The sequence below is a fragment of the Molossus molossus genome, unplaced genomic scaffold (assembly GCF_014108415.1).
Source record: "Molossus molossus isolate mMolMol1 unplaced genomic scaffold, mMolMol1.p scaffold_m16_p_11, whole genome shotgun sequence".
NCBI lineage: Eukaryota > Metazoa > Chordata > Mammalia > Chiroptera > Molossidae > Molossus > Molossus molossus.
This window is the reverse complement of record NW_023425346.1, coordinates 89,174,016-89,190,483: the sequence shown is the minus strand read 5'-3', so window position 1 is coordinate 89,190,483 and position 16,468 is coordinate 89,174,016. Positions and strand designations below refer to the sequence as shown.

Below are 16,468 nucleotides of genomic sequence, written 5' to 3'. Positions count from 1 at the left end.
CTTTTCCCCAAAGGTCAGACTGGTGTCTGCTTTTTGTAAGAGATGAATTTCTCACTATTTCAGAGCAGATGCTGTTATTGGCCACTCCTATATTCTGAGTTTACACTAGAAAGAAGTTTCATTCCCCAATGAGAAGACAGGAGGTATGAATGGGGAAGAGGCGGTGAGCATGGAAGTGGACTTGAGTTGTTTTGTTTTTGTTTCAGAAGCTTGTCTTCACATCTTCATAAAGGATAAAATTCCATTTTCAAGTCTCCTTCAATGCATCTCCCTTTCCTTAACTAAATTTGTGATAAACTTTCAATAACAATTTGATAATAAACATCAAAGCATATAATAAAAACAAAACTGTTTAGTAGTTATAAGTGATAGTTTGTCACTTAAGTTTTAAAGTATTCATAAAGTTATGAAGTATTCATGAAGTTTTAAAGTCTTGAAAATTCTGAATTTTTATCAAGCTATAATCTCACAAAATAGTTTTCTGAAAGTACTGATTTCGCTTGTACATTTTTTTGTATCTCTGTTTTGCTTTCTGCAAACAGGTTTACTTCACCACCAGGTTGACAGATCATAATGGTCAATGACCAGTCCCCCAACCCCTCACTAGAAATACTCATGAAAACACATTTGTTGAGTTTCTGCATTATTCTAAGCTGTCTACATCTCATTAGGCCTTCCAACAGTCCTATTACTATTGCCTTCATTTCACTGATGAGGAAACTAAGGTCCAAGGAGATTAAACACCTTGCCCAACAGTCTTAGAAAACCACAACAAGCATTATTATATGTTTACACTAACAAGCTTACAAGGTCTTATTTTTCTTAGTCACATCCATTGACCTACACATGTCATCGCATGTTATATGTGTGTTCTAAGCATTGCCATGGCAGAAAGAGCACATACATCATCTCAAGAACATATTTTTTCCAAACATTATCATGTTAATCTTCCGCGTGAAAAAATATTAACATTGCTCTGAAACAACAGAACAGAAGTGCTGTGCCATCGTTTCAAACCACGCAAATGGACAAACGGACATGCACATGTACACGCACATGCACACATGCACAAACACACTGGAGGTGAACTTAAAGTTGGAGACCTCTCTGAAGTAGGGGTGCTGGTCGTCTTGGCTATACCAGTCACAGTAACTACATAGTGCTTTTCTCATGAAAGCCCGAGGAGCACAGAGAAAAGGGTCACGTGCTCAGCTCATGCTCATGGGCTGACCAGTCCAAGTGCACCGTGTGAGAGGGTCTTGACCTTGGCTGGAGTCCAGCTCTGGACCTGAAATTATTGGGTTTGCAGCTGGGATAGCCCCTGAATGTGGAGGGTCTATACTGCCCTGTGCTTCCTTGGGGTCATTCCCTTGAAGCTTCTCACTCGCTTCAAGGGAGAGGACCAACTCTTTGTGAACCTCCTGCCATGATGCTTTCACAGCCAATTAAAATTCTATTCCAATCCCAGCAAGGGAGCTGGCAGCCTTGGGTCTTACCAGCAGGATGAACTGGCTGCAATTAATGTCTCTTCTGGAGCCTGATTAGCTGAGAAGAGGCCAGGATACTTATTCTACCCCCAAGGCCACTTTAATTTAGGAAATGGAGGTTCCCCATCCTGTCGCCTCTGTTTATTCATCAGTGCAAACTTGTCAACCCTTTCTATTTCTTTCTACTTCACTCTTGGTAGTGGAGCTGGATCAGAGACCCAGGAGACCATCTCTCAATTGGACAGTCCCCCGAAGAAAGGGAGGAGAAACCCCTTGATTGCCTTAGTGTTCAAAGTCCAGATGATTATTATGAATTGTGGGCCTACTGTGTTAGGAACAGACTAGGAGTCAGGGATTCAACTGAAACCACAGGCATAATGTTTAGTGTTATGATGTTGAGGCTTTGAATGTGGAAGATAATGCACAGGAATAATACATTTTAGAAAAAAGAGAAAAACCAAAATGATGGAGAAGAGAAGGATATGAACACATAGGGAATGTTTTCTATGTGCCAGATATTTTACATATACTATAGCAAGAAGTCCTATAAGAACTCTATATTTTTACAGAAGATGGAACTAATAAGGCTTGGAGAGGTTAAGGAACGTGTCCAAGGTCACAGAGCTAATGTGATAGATTGATTATACTAATGGCCCTAGATCTTTAGGTTTCCTCATAGTCATTTCCTGTCAGAACGCCCGCTCACACCGACTTTCAGTAGACTACAGGACTTTCTTTGACCATTGAGATATTAGCACTCTACATTAGCAGAGGCTTGGAAAGGGCTAGTGGTCAGGGCTGTCCTCTCTCGCTGGTGGGAACTCTTCCTCCATGATGTGAACAAGCTGGGCATCCTACTGGCCGATGAGAGAGGTGTGAGCAGAAGTGGACTGTCACATCCCGGATCAGCCAGCCTCCAGCCAACTCACAGATGCATGAGCGAACCCAGCGAACCCAGATCAGCAGAACCATTCAGCCAGTTTGTAGACTTGTGAAACATAATAAATGGCTATTGTTTTAGGCCGCTGATTTGAGGGTATATATCCAGAAGCATAGTTAGTTAGCAGCTAGAACTAATTCTAGTAAATGGTAGAGACAGACATTGTTTGATCTGAAAGCCAGTACATTGTCCATTTGTCATGAAAAGACAGAAAAAAAGGTTGAAACTGTAGCAGAAAAACTCAGGTTAGATTATGATATGTTTTCTACAACGAAATTGCCCCGTCACACAAGGGTATTACTGGGAGGAGTATGGCATTCCCATATTCGGGTATCTTAAAGGACAGTGGTGGGCAATTACCCAGGTACAGGTGTTTCATGTGGGACCCTTCACCCTGGGTGTCTTAGTCACGTAGTTTGCCATCTCAGAGACTGGGCTATGCTGAGACTCTTGACAAGAATATTCCGAATCGTCCCTATCATTCATCAGTCCCCTAGAGAAGAAAAAGCTCCTATACCCAGACTAAGATTCTGCAGCCTCTAGCTGGCTGGGTGCCTCCTGATTCTCTTTGGTGGCTGAAACTCTCTCTTGAGAAAGTCTGGGGTTGCATTGCTGCAAAGTCCTGACTTAACTGCACCACTCCTACAACTACCTCCTGCTCCTTCCCTCCAGTGGAGACAAAGGTAGAAAGGAGCAGGCTACCTGCCCTTGCTGAGCTTCCTTCTCAGGGTCACAGCTGTGCTGCTACTAACCGCTGCTCATAAGAATACGGAGAAGGGACAGGACCCTGGTTATGGGGCAACAGCAACACAGGCTTCCATACTGTGATGACAGGGATGAAAACTGGCGTCATCTTTCTGAAGACCAATTTGGCAACATGTATCAACGGCCTCAAAAATGCCCATGCCCTTTTGCATGAGTAAACCCATTCTTGGACTGCCTTTTAAGGATAGCATCTTGGATACGGCCCACAAAATTATGGGTCACCATGAGAAACTTTTCATGACACAGTGGGAGAGGAAAAATGCAAGTTAAAAGCAGGCTGTACCTTTCTGATTTGGGGGAAATGATGTGTGTGGAGGGACTATAACTACGAGGAAATTTTTGATTGATAATAAATCTCTCTATATGTTTAAGACATGGCCTTTTCTCCCCCAGCTTTTGGACATGTGGGTCCTTGGCTATCTTGGACAAAGCAGGAAATTTGCCTTAAAAACCCAAGAGATTGGTGCAGGTCTAGGAATAAATGATTGAAATGATACATGACTTGAGAATGGAATCTAAAAATAGGGCTTTTCAGTGTGGCTGGATGACTGCTGAGGGAAGATGAATAACTTTTTAAACAATCATGAAGTACATGGAGAGAGAACATGGCCTTGGACTGCAAATCCCAGAAAACGACGAAAATCCGCATTTTAATTGCTCACTGAACCACCTTGTCAGGTAAAAGAGGTCAAAGGCCAATAAAAGGAAGTAACATTTTACTAGCCGGCCACTAATTAATTCGTATTTTACATACCAGCCACTGAAATGCCGCCCTGAAAACCATGGCAAAGCTGAGAATCTGGATATGATTATGTTTAAGAAAGTGTGTCCTCAGCCCGGCCAGTGTGGCTCAGTGGTTGAGCATCGACCCATGCACCAAGAGGTCATCAGTTCGATTCCCAGTCAGGGCACATGCCCAGGTTGTGGGCCCAATTCCCAGTGGGGGGCATGCAGGAGGCAGCCAGTTGATGTTCTCTCTCATCGATGTTTCCATCTCTTTCTCTAAAATCAATAAAGAAAAAAAATAATAAAGAAAGAAAGCGCATCCTCAGGTGTGCGTGTCTCCTGGGCAGGCACCACTTGGGTTCTCAGCTCCAGGGCTGCGTGCTCACCCGCGGCCGCTGGGTGGCTCCTCAGTGAGGGAGACCGTGGCCTACGGTCTCAGTCTTTTGGAGGAAAACACTGCTGGTCTATAAACACCCCCGGCCCTGGAGTCCAGAGCGTTGGCTGTTCTCTGAGCATCAGCCTCGTCCTGCGCTGGTGTTCACGTATGGATCCGAAAGGGGAAACTGGACGGCACTGGTAAGCGTGGGAGGCTCTGGGGTCCTCTTCCCCGGCGCTTTGTCTGCACAGGAGCACCCCGTCTGACCAGAGCTGGGGAGAGAGAGGAAGGCCTTTGAAGACCCTCTTCCCCAGCCCTAGAAGTAAGGAATATAGAATGTTCCAAACAAAACGTAAAATTGCCAAGATGACAGAAGCGACAACCACTTGGAGCAGCTTAGCAGAAGCTTGGAGTCAACAGACTGGAGCCTATTCACACGCCAGAGTAATTCCATTCTGCTCAGCATGCTTTTCCCTGCAGGGGACGGCAGCCAATCCTTCAGGAATAGACCCGAGAGGTGTGAAGAGAACAGGGCTGTTCTCCGCTGGCTGGCTCGGGTCTCACCCTGACAGGCACCCATCCTGTAGGGCAGACTCTTTGAAGCTCTGAACCTCAGAACCCAGAGGGGAGTGTCTGTTTTTGTTTTGTTTTTGTTAATCCTCCCTGAGGATATTTTCCCATTGATTTTTAGAGAGAATGGGAGGGAGGGAAGAAGGGAGAGAGAGAGAGAGAAACATCAATGTGAGAGAGACACATTGATTAGTTGCCTCCCGCACAACCCTTACCAGGGCTGGGGATCAAACCTGCCACCCAGGTACATGCCCATGACCAGGAATCAAACTCGCAACCTTTTGGTCCATGGGCGACGCTCTAACCACTGGACCACACCAGCCGGGGCTCATTTGTGCCTATTTCAGTGCTGCCCCAATGCACCGCCCTGGGAAAGGCCACTGCCCTCTCTGGACTTCAGGGTTTTCAGTCTAAATGCAGTGTCACTGGAATGAAACTCATCACAAAGAAGAAACACAGGTCCCACAAAGAGAAAGAACTGAAAACCACTTCAATGTTGAATGCAATCTCTTTACAAAGCAGGCAGAGGAATGACAGGGCAAAGATGTCTTTCCTCCCCTCTTCCCTTCCCTTGCTAAGCTCTTCACGACAAAGAACACTAGCCTCCCTGCCGTCTGTCCCTTCCATTCCCAGGGCAACTCAAAGCCCTCACTCGGTGCCATCAACCCCGAGTCCAGAGCCTTACCTGACAGGGGGAGGGGAAAGAGACGTGATGGCTGTGAGCACCCAGAGCTCAGTACCTGTTCTTTTACCATCACAGGAGATAGACCCATGTATGTGGGGGAACATGGACTCGGTGGGGGGGGCGCTCCAAGAAACACCGCAGCAGCCAGGAGGATGATAGTTCTTTTCTCCCCCTGAAATGAAGGGTAGAGAGCAGCCCCTGGAGGCTCCTGGAATTCATCACCCTGTCTTTACCTGCACTCCATATTCAGACGACCGGGCCGTTCACTGCAGAGACCCCTGGTCCACTGTGGGAGAGATCGGCAGCCTTTGCCCACCTCCTCTGGTTAGGATGTGAGGAGACTCAGTCAGGATGGGCAGGCACAGGAGACATCATAGATAATGAACGACAGTGAGCACTCACTGCTGGTCAGGCAGGGTTTGAAGTACTTCTCATTGTGTACTATCTCATTTAATCCTCATGAGACCCTGGTTTCACTTTACCTCTGAGCAAACTCTCCAAGGTCACAGTAATCAATGGCTGAACAAAGATTCAAAGCTTCTAGTCTGGGTCCACTGGCCCCAGTAACCATGTTATACCACCTCGCGCTTGTCAAGTGCTTAGAACGTAAGTCCCACACAGAGAAGGAACCGAGCATGCGCAATCAGTGTGAACTCCTGAGAGAGGCAGCACGGTAGCGTTGGTAAATCGGTATAGATGCAGATGATGGGACTGGGACTCCAAGTGGGAAACGTACCCATGTCCCTCATCAAGTAAGTGGAAAAACCAAGATTTGAATCCAGCCATCAAAGCTTGCATACAGGGCTTGGTACATAGTAGGTGCTCAGTAAGTTCCAGCTATTGGCATTTATTTTTATCTTTGTATACACAAGAGTCTCAAAGCAATACAGGAGACAGAAGGTTTGCTAAGGAGTATCTGGTCCAGCGCTTCACAAAATGAGTCTTAGCCGATCTTGCTTCAGGAAGAGGAGTGAGTTCACATGGAATCAGAGAACCTCTGGAGTACCTGAATTCTTTACACTTTTCCCAGGTGATTGCTAGGTATGCTCAGTTCTGAGACCCAAGGAGTCAAGGTTTCAATAGCTTAAACCCAAGGTCACCAGCCAGAGGGACACAGAGCGGGAATTGACACCCGAGAAAGACATCGTGTGTTTCCTTTGTCTGACAGCCATACATAGGCTCTAAGTGTCTAGAGCTGTGATTTGGAACATTTGTCAAATGTAACATGTCATCATAGCTCGTTTACACTCGTAACATCTGCTGTATCCCCTAAACACACTGAATGATATATTAATTACAGTGACTAAAAATTAATTCTTGTAGAATTTCACCATAGCCCCTTCAAATAATGTAAAGATTTCATACAGCGGGAGCTGAGCATTGCTCCGCCAGTGTGGAGGGCTGATGCCAGGGGGCAGCTGAGTATTTGCCCCTTAACTTGCCACTGACTTGTGCCCTTGGCTTGGCCTGACTGGTGGGAAAAAGGACACAATGACCTGGAATCTCTGAAATTTCAGCCTGGTAGCCTGAAACCTTGGAAGCAAGCCCAGCCCTGCTGCTGTATACAAATAGCCCAATTCTGGCTGGTCAAGGTTTGTCAAAATTATGTTTTCCATTTGAAGTCAGGCAGAGGTCTGAGGGTAGATCAGACTTTAATTTGAGCTCTTTGGTAACGATGGTGATGGTAATGATGAATTATACAGAAAGACAAATGGACTGTCTATTGCACATGTAGGTCATTAGTAATACACATATGATTATGAATATACACATAAAATATGACCTTTCCATCGGCCCTTGGAATACTTGGCTTGTTTATTATGCAGATCATGTTTGACTTTATGGAATCGAATGTTGTTTAAATTCAATTATTATGAGGTGAAGTTCTTTCTAGTACCAGTTGAGTAAATTTAGAGGCAGTTAGAGGGAATAGGTACATTTGTCTTATACCAGTTAAATTATAGGGAGAAAATCACTGCAGGAAAAAAAAATTGTCATGAAAATGAGAAAACATGGTTTGGAGGGTTTGGTTTGGGTCTCTGGGTGTGTTTTTCTTGTCTTTTTTTTTTTTTTTTTTCTTATTTCATGAACAGGAAAGCTAGAAATTTTTCCATGAAGAGGGAGGCAGATTATAGGTGTGTGTGTGTGTGTGTGTGTGTGTGTGTGTGTCTATGGTAAGTTGCTGGAGGAGAGTAAAACTAGAAATAATTATGTGGTTAATTGGATTTAGTGAAGATAACTACAGCTCATTAAGGCCTTAAATTTTTTTTTTCTACTTAGTAATAGAGTTCTTTCCTTTTAAATCAATTATCTTGCAACAATTCTTATTTCCTTCTGCCAGTGTTGATACACTGTCAGTCTCCTAAGCCGAGGTTCGGCCTTGGCGCCACGGAGAGGGGAAGTCGGGAGCCTGGGCAAGGCTGCTTGGGAAGGGAGATGGTAAGTGCTGTGGGTGGGCAGCCCAGCCGAAAGGTTGGCCTGGAAGGGCTTCAGGCAGCAAACAGAGTGATGCCCATACACTGCCTGACACAATATGCAGAGAATTGAGAACGGCTTGTCTGTGTATAATAATGGATCCTAGGGCCACAAGGATCTTTGAAGGTCATCACGCAGATCAGCCTGCCTCCCACAGATAAGGGGGAACTTGCTTTATCATCCTGTAGGGAGGCAGGAATCATACCCTCTCCTATTCATTTTTATATCATAACCTTTGCTGGCAAGTAGGTCTTTATGAAAGGTCATTTTTTCTTGATCCTAATACAGGTATACATTGACTTCTTAACAGGTAGGTCTATGGAATCAAGAGATCGTTGTCTGGTCTCCTGCAGGAAGGAAACACTTGGAATTGTCTAGGTTGCCTTTAATCCACCGGCCCCATCTGTTCGCCCCTTCTGTGTCCTCTCTCCCCAGCCCTCCTCCATCAAAACAGATTACAGCTACACAAATAGTTGGTCATTATCATGGACCAGTTTGGCTGTGCCCATAAAGTTGGGAAGAACGTTACTGCTAGTCCTTACTGTTAAGTCGGTCCCCCAAATATGTGAAGTTCAAGGAGTGATACACAAAGTTCTTCACTTTCCCTATCAAGTCAACGACCCATCCTCTACGTCCAGAAACCACCTAGGATGGGCACTGGGAGGCCCCGCTTTCTTTGGCACCCCTCCTTAGTCTTCTCTACAACCCCAGGGAACTTTTTCTACTCTCCGCACTCCAACACACAGAGGTTCTGGGTCCACTCTGGAGGCGATAGGCTGGTCGTAGGTTCCTCTGATTCTTGAGGGTGGAGCATCTATAGGCGACCATCACCTTCCTTATTCATCTCAACTGCGACTAGGAGAAGACTTGAAGGCATTGCTATGCTTACAGAAGTTTCCATCTCTTAATTGTTACTTAATAAATGTCTCCTCCCCATCAAGGATGGGGGTGAGGAGGGAGTGAGGGGGGAGTGAAACCCCATCTTGTTCCCCACGACCACCACCACCACATCAATCAGTGCCCAATACATACTGCCTGGAATTAGGTTCAGAGGAGAGTGGGAAAGGATGCAAAAGATTTCTGCCTTTGTGTTTATACGTTAATGGGGAAGCCAGCAAGGACATCTCTTTGATCAGAGCTGGAGAGATAAGGATCTGATAGACAAGGCTGCAGGGTAGCCGACACGCTGTGGGCAGAGGCAGCCGGATGGACAGACCTGGCTTCAGAGCCTTACTCTGCCCTTATGCTGTGCAAGAACAACCCCTCTGAGTGTTTGTGTGCGTGCAGAAAATAGGAGAATTAATTACTAGCCTCATTTAATTATTGTGGTAGGAGATGATAGAATGCCTATGACAGTGTTGGTTAAAACTGTGAAATGTTTGTAGCATTAGGATTATTAATAAGTATGCTACATAAAGGAGGAAGAAAGAAAAGAAGGATATTGGTCAATGTTTGAAGTAGGTGAGAAAGTGGACATGAAGACAGAAGATCTGCTATATCCCATATTATAGCCTCTTGCGTATTAACCAGCATTTACTGAGAGCTTACTGTGTGCCAGGCATGGTGCTAAATATATTCTCTTACTTAAATATATTCTCCAATTTCACAGATGAGCCGCTTCATTTTAATAGAAAGGACCCTCAGTGCTCCAACAATCATTCTCAATCGCTCTGCTCTAATCACTCAGGCTCTCCCGGATGACTATTTTATACCAAATCTCGGATGTCCAATAGCTGCTCCCCCCTGCACTTCCGGCTCAGGACCGCGCTTCCCATTTCTCGGGGAACACAGAAGAGAGCAAAGGAAACGCCAAATCCCTGCCTAACTCTCCGTTCCCCTCCAACCTGACGCATCATCAGCCTCGGCTGGCAGGGCAGAGCGTTCCCTCTCTTTGGAAACACTTTGTCTTTGTTGGCTGTTGGAACATCATGTTCTCTTCTCATCTCGCTGACCTTCCCTCTCAGTGTCCTCCACTGGTTCTGTCCCCTCCCCAAGCTCTGACATCTTGGCCTCCTCGGGCGAGCAGCCCCGGTATTTCTCCTTTCCCACCTACACTCACTCCTTTGGTGATTTCACCCAAGTTTGTGGCTTTAAACACCATCTGTATGCCAAGGACCCTCAGATTTGTATCTTAGCCTGGACCTCTTTCCTAAACTCCCGACTGACTAACGTATACTGCAGTCTCTATGTGATGTCTCCACTTAGACATTTCATTAGCATCTCAAAGTTGACATGTCCACAGCTGAGCTTCCAATCTACCCTCCAAAACCTGCCCTTCCCTCAGTCTTTCCCATCCCAATGGAAGACAACTCTCTATCCTTCTCATGGCTCAGCTAAAAATCAGCAGCATTCTGCACCTTTGTCTTCTCATTAATCGTGTGCAATCCATCGGTAAGTCTTCATATCCGTGTCCTAGAGCTAGACTCAGGAGCTGCTACCAAGCTGGTCCAGAACACCATCACTGCTCACCTGCATTACTGCAGCAGCCTTCTGTGTCCCTGCTCAGCCCTCACTTCCTCTGAGTCTATTTTCAGTACAAAAGTCAACGTGATCCTATCAAATGTGGCCAGATCAAGTCACATCCTTTGCTGAAAATACTCTCATAATTTCCCATCTCATTCACAGTAAATAACCCACAAGCCTCACCTAGTGCCATTTTTGACCCCCATTACATCGCTGAATCTATCTCCTACTCCTCTTCCCCTCATTCACTCTACCACAGAAACATCAGCTGCTTTGGTGTCCATAGGACATGCAAAGTATGCTTCTGCCTCAGGACCTTTGCACTGGATGTTCCCTCGGCCTGGAATGCACAGTCCCTGGATACCTGCATGGCTTGCTTCCTTACCTTCCTCGGGTCTTCACTCAGATGTCTCCATCTGATGAAGCCTTCCATAGCCGCTGTATTTAAAATTTCAACCCGCCACCTCCCTGGTACTCCATTTCCCTTTTCTCTGCTTATTTTCCTCTTAGGCACTTACAATTTACTTATCTTTTTTATTCTCTGTCTCTCTCAGACAGACAATTCCATTCACTGCTGTATCCCTGACTCCTAGAACAGAACTTAGAACATACCAGATCGATATTTAATGAATAAAAGAATGACTGAATGAGACCCAGAGAGGTTAAGCAACTTTCTCAGGGTCACACACAAGATTGTAAAGGCCTGGATACACCCAAGTCTGTTCGGATTAGAGCCCAGACTCATCATCACGCTACCCCCAAAGGCTGGAGTTTCTACCAGCTCCTTGTTTGGGCCTCTGAAAACGGCACACTCCCAGGCCTGGGGCCGCCTCTGTCCGTCAGACGGGCTTTCTTCCTTCCCGGTGGCAGGGATGCAGGTGTCTGTGTGGGTGGGAGGGGGAGTCTCGGGCTTACCTGCCACTGCCATGGCAACCAGGGCACCTAAGGACTCCAGAAGCAAGTCCTTTCAGATCGAGGGGCGGGGGTGGGGTGGGGGATGAAGCCAGCCCAAAATAAGCAGAAAGAAATCTGTGAATGGAAAAACGGCTGGAGCCTTGCACCTGCCACTTACTATGTCACTGGCAGCAAGGAGAATCCACCCTGCTCTCCTCCCGCCCTCCAGCTCAGCCACGGCCAAGGGCGCTCGGTCCCCTTGTCCTGCCTCCTGCCCTGGCACCACCCCACCCAAGCCATCCACGGGCTCATGCTCTTCTGTTCAGCATTCCCAGGGACGGGGGCCCCCAGTCACTCTCAGTGACCTCGTGGTAAGAGAGGACAACCCTGGATCAGAAGTCGGGAGGTCCACGTTCTGACTCCTTACCCCCCTCGGAAGTATAGACTCTTAGTCTTTAATCTCCACCTCTCTCTGGGGCTCAGTTGACCTATTACTTCAGTCATGGCTCCCTTCCTTGCCTATTAGATAGCAGGAGAATCAAGGAGAATCAGAGTAGAAAAACTATGAAATTAAAGTCCTCAGGGAAATGCGAGTTCGAACTGTAATATTTTCACAAGACGACTTACTTGTGCCAGGCACCGTGCCCAGAATTTTGTGTGCTTGATCTCACTCAGTCCTCCAGCACCCTTCAGAGGCTAGGAACTGCCACCGTGGAAGGAGGAGATGCAGCCTCAGAGACGTTAAGAAACTTGTCCAAGTTTGCACAGCCAGTAAGCAGGGAAGAGGCATGCAAACCCTCCTGCCCCAGGCTGTGTCCAGTGGGGGCCTGGGGATTAGAGAAAGCCTGATTTTTCTCGCCTTAGTCATTTCCAGGGCAGTTCCTGGGCCCCGGAGCTCCAAGCAGATCATCAGGAAGTGTGTGGAGTCCTTTGCATTTAATAAGCCCCTTTGATCTGAGGCGTTTGCTTAGCTCCACAGACAAGATCACAATAATCCTCTAAGCCCAAAGGCTGGAGCCTCAGGAACTGGGTCAGAAGGGCTGGTCCTCTCTCACATCCTGGTGCCCATCCCGTCCATGTGCCCAGTTCTAGGGGGTACACAGAAGCAGCCCAAATCCCAGAGGAAACAATTAGAGAATAATTAAGTGCCAAACTGTGGGTGATGATCTGGAAGAGGAAACAAGTCTGTATCTTGGTGGTGGGGCCTGAGTGAGCTGGGGAGGAGTGGGGTCTGGAAAGGAGAGACAGAAAGGAGACCGATGGGCACAGGTTTGGGGGGGACCGCAGGGGTCAGGATACAGAAGGGGAAGGAGCAGAGTAGTGTGGTAAGAAACTGAGTCTGAGGCTGGAAAGACCCGGCTTTACATTCTGGCCACGCCACTGGCTGGCTGAGTGACCATGACTTGGTCATTTAACCATTCTCGTCCATAGAGGTCCCCCTTATATTGAGAGATGTTTACCACCTCAGTTTCCATGTTCCACCACTTTAGCCTTTAACAGTTTCCTGCACAAGAACATCACGAAGTCTAACCTGAATCCGTCTGGCTGCTGGCTCATTTCCACTTCTCTCGTTCTTGAGAAACCCAGGTCTGACGCGTCGAAGCTTGTGAAGGGTCCGGGTTAAGGCCTCTTAGAGCCCTAAACACAAAGAGATGATGGCTCTCCTCCCAATGTACAGAAAAATATACTAAACCATAAAATACAAAACTTGCGTGGATGCCAAGGTCAAAACGGCTATTTTGCAGATTTATTTTCTTCTATAATTCTGGATTGCTTTCTTCATCAAAGTTAACCTTTTCTCGCAGTTTTGGTGTCCTTGCTTTCTACTGTTCGCGCTGCCTGAAGAGCTCCTATCCCGCCTCTTGGGTTGCCCAGTCTGCAGGGAGAGTGGGGCACCAGCAGCTCGAAGGCCAGCTGCACACCTTTGACCTCTCGGCCCCAATGCCAGGCACCGGCACCGGCTCACGTCCCCCTTCGTAGATGAGTATGTTGAAGCTGGGTTAGGCGTGGGCTCCAGTGAGCCCTGGGGGTCCCACATCCAGAGCCACACCAGAGAGCCCAGGTCTGGTTACCACGTGTGCCCCGGCCCTTCCTGCCCTGCCTTGGGCAGCCAGGAGTTCAGCCTTTGCCGCCAGGGGCCAGGAGTAACGTCTCTTACCCGATCGGCGATTTGACATGGCAGCTTAACAAGCCGATTGATCAAACCCAGCTCGTCTTGTTAGAATAAATGAGCCCAGGAAACGCTGCCATGAATGATGAGGGTTTGCCTCTCCCTCAGCATCTCTCCCCACACCCACCGCTCCTGTTTCTTTCCCGGAGACACGCAGCGGCTACTCCCTACCAAGGGCTCTTGGTCCTTCTTGGCCCAGTCGTGTGGGCATCTCCTGCCATCCCTACTCCTCTTCCAGGTGCCACGCTGCCCACCGGGAACCAGAGCTAGCCTTGTCCTAGACCCTAGGACCTAGAGGAACAATACCTCTTGTCATCAAACAGATATGTATGCATTTCACTGCCAGAGTTGGGGAGTGTCTGTTTCAGGCACTGTAACAGGCGCTAAGGATGCAAAGATGAATAAGATATTGTCCCTGGGAGGGGTAACAGCATAGTGACCCAGAGACAAGTGGGTAAAGTGCTATAACGGGGGTGGGGAGGGCCCTGTGAACACTGGAAAACCAGAGTGGGGCCTGTGCCTCCCTGCTTCCAGTCCCCAGCCAGGTCATCCCAGCTGCTCCCAGCGAGGCCTGCGGCCGCCCGGAGGGACCCAGGCCCCACCTGCCGGCCCCGGGCTCAGGCCTGCCCCACCTGCCATGCTTCCATCTCTGAGAGCCCGGTGGAGAGGCTGCCCAGAGGCACCTGGGTCTTTGTGAGCTGGCCTGCAGCAGGGTGCAAAGGCTCAGGACCAGAGCTCTGAACTCGGGAAAATATACTGTGACCCCCACAGTATCTATTTAAAACTGCACTAGCTATTAATATTTAACTATAGGAGATTTTACATTAAAATTGCCACATTAATCCCATGTCTAAAGTTGACTGGGACTGATGGTGACTGTCCCTTTAACTTGAGTCTGGGCCCCCCAATTTGCCCCATTGCCCACCAACTGGCTTCTGAAACTTGTGTTGCCTGTCTGGCCCTGAGGGCGTTGCAGTTTGAGACCCCTGGCTGAGCCTTTAAAGAGAAGCCAGCTGAGGCTGATGGCCTCTTTGGATGGTAAGAAGGCTTCCACAAAAGTCAAGTCACTCATTTTCACAGAAACCCTAGGACTTGGACAGCACCAAGTCAGACTTGGGGCTTAGAACTGTTAGTTGAGCTCACTGAAGTTGCCTGGCTCCACGGTGGGGAGGCTGGAGCCCAGTTCTCCTCTGTGGGGTCAGGTGCCCGTGGCCTGGCTTCAGTGGCGTGGTCTGGCCTACCCAGCCTATGGCCTGCCCACCCACCTGCCTGCCAGCCAAATTCTGGGCCTCACAACCCTGTGCCTCTCTCCCTGCAGGGGGAGCTGCTGAGCCCGTGCCGCTGTGATGGCTCCGTCAAGTGCACCCACCAGCCTTGCCTCATCAAGTGGATCAGCGAGAGGGGCTGCTGGAGCTGTGAGCTCTGCTACTACAAGTACCACGTCATTGCCATAAGCACAAAGAATCCTCTGCAGGTACAACCAGGGCTGCCTGCTGGCTGGGGTGCTGGGTGCTGGGGTGCTGGGGCCTGGGCTTCCCCCCCCCCCACTGCTTTCCTGGCAGTTCGCAGGAAAGGAATGAGGTGGGCGAGGTGGGCCAGACCGCAGACGGCATTTGGGCAGGAGGAAATGAAAGAACTTTGGTGGGTTTTTTAAGCCTCGGCAAGAAGAGGAGAAAGGAATGAGGCGAAAGGGAGGACTAGAACTGGAAGGAAAGACGTGCAGAGTGTGGAAAAGAATGAGTGATGGACAGGTGGGTGGTGGGTGAAAGCAGACAGGAAAGGACAGAGGAAGGACAAGGACAGAAAGCGAGGAAGGAAGGAAGACCAGAGGGCAGAAGAGAGCAGGATGGAAATAGCAGGATGGGAAGGGTGGGGAGAAAGACTGAGATAAAGCCAAGGGTGGGAAAAGAAGAAACGAGGAGAGAGGAGTCCTAGCGGCACTTCCCACACTGTAATGTCCATGCAGTTCACCTGGAATCTTGTCACAATGCAGACACGATTCAGGAGTCTGGGGAGGGGCCTGAGATTCTGCATTTCTGATCAGCTATCGGTTGGTTGATGGGAGTGAAACGGATGCTGCTGGTCCACAAATCACATTTCTTGCGACAAGGGACCAGAGAAGAATGGAGAAGAGACAAGGGAGGGAAGCAGAGAACAGGAGAAGAATGGGCAATAAGGGGGGAAGAAAAGGGGAGAGGTTACTGTGAAGGGCAAAGGCAAGGACAGGGCTGGACCTGTGAGAACTGAGAGGTCCTCCTACCCTGTCCCCCAACCCTGCCCTGACACATCCATCATCCCAGAGGAGCCAGCAGCCTCTGTCCCACCTCGTAAATCCTCCAACTCAAACGGCTTTCCCTTTGAGGCACGCACAGATCGAGAACACTTCTGAAAAGACCTCCACACGTGCATGGTCAGCCAGTTAGGCTGCCACACAATGAGCCAGCAGGCTAGTGAGGATGGGAACCTGAGCGGCCTGCACACCCCTCCTCCCCGAGGGGAAGGCAAGCCCAGGGGGGCCGGTGGTCTGGTGGTGATAGTGGGGTGAGGTCTCTGCTTGTGGGGGTGGGGTGCAGGGAGCTGCAGTGTCCTGGGCATTTTATTTTAGACACTATGCAGATTTTTTTCTTTTAATCCTCACCCTAGGACATTTTTCCATTTTTTGTTCAGATAGAGTGGGAGGGAGAGAGACGGAGAGAGAGAGAGAGAGAGAGAGAGAGAGAAACATCGATGTGAAAGGGACACATTGAGTGGCTGCCACCTGCACAACCAACCAGGGCCGGGGACAAACTGCAACCGCGGTATGTGCCCTTAGCAGAACCGAACTTGGGTCTCTCTGGACCGCAGGCCAACGCTCTAACCAGAGCCAAACCGGCCAGGGCTATTTTAGACACTATGCAGATTTATGTGGGGCACTACC

The 16,468-nt window shown here is 48.5% G+C and overlaps 1 protein-coding gene across 1 annotated transcript in view; it reads left to right on the top strand.

Moving 5' to 3' along the window:
* The window catches only part of MARCHF4 (membrane associated ring-CH-type finger 4), a 90,650-nt gene that overhangs the window by 53,941 nt on the left and 20,241 nt on the right, over positions 1-16,468 (top strand). The window contains exon 2 of the mRNA XM_036254720.1: positions 14,870-15,025. Within this exon, the coding sequence (XP_036110613.1) occupies positions 14,870-15,025 (156 nt within the window). The remainder of the gene's footprint in view (positions 1-14,869; positions 15,026-16,468) is intronic.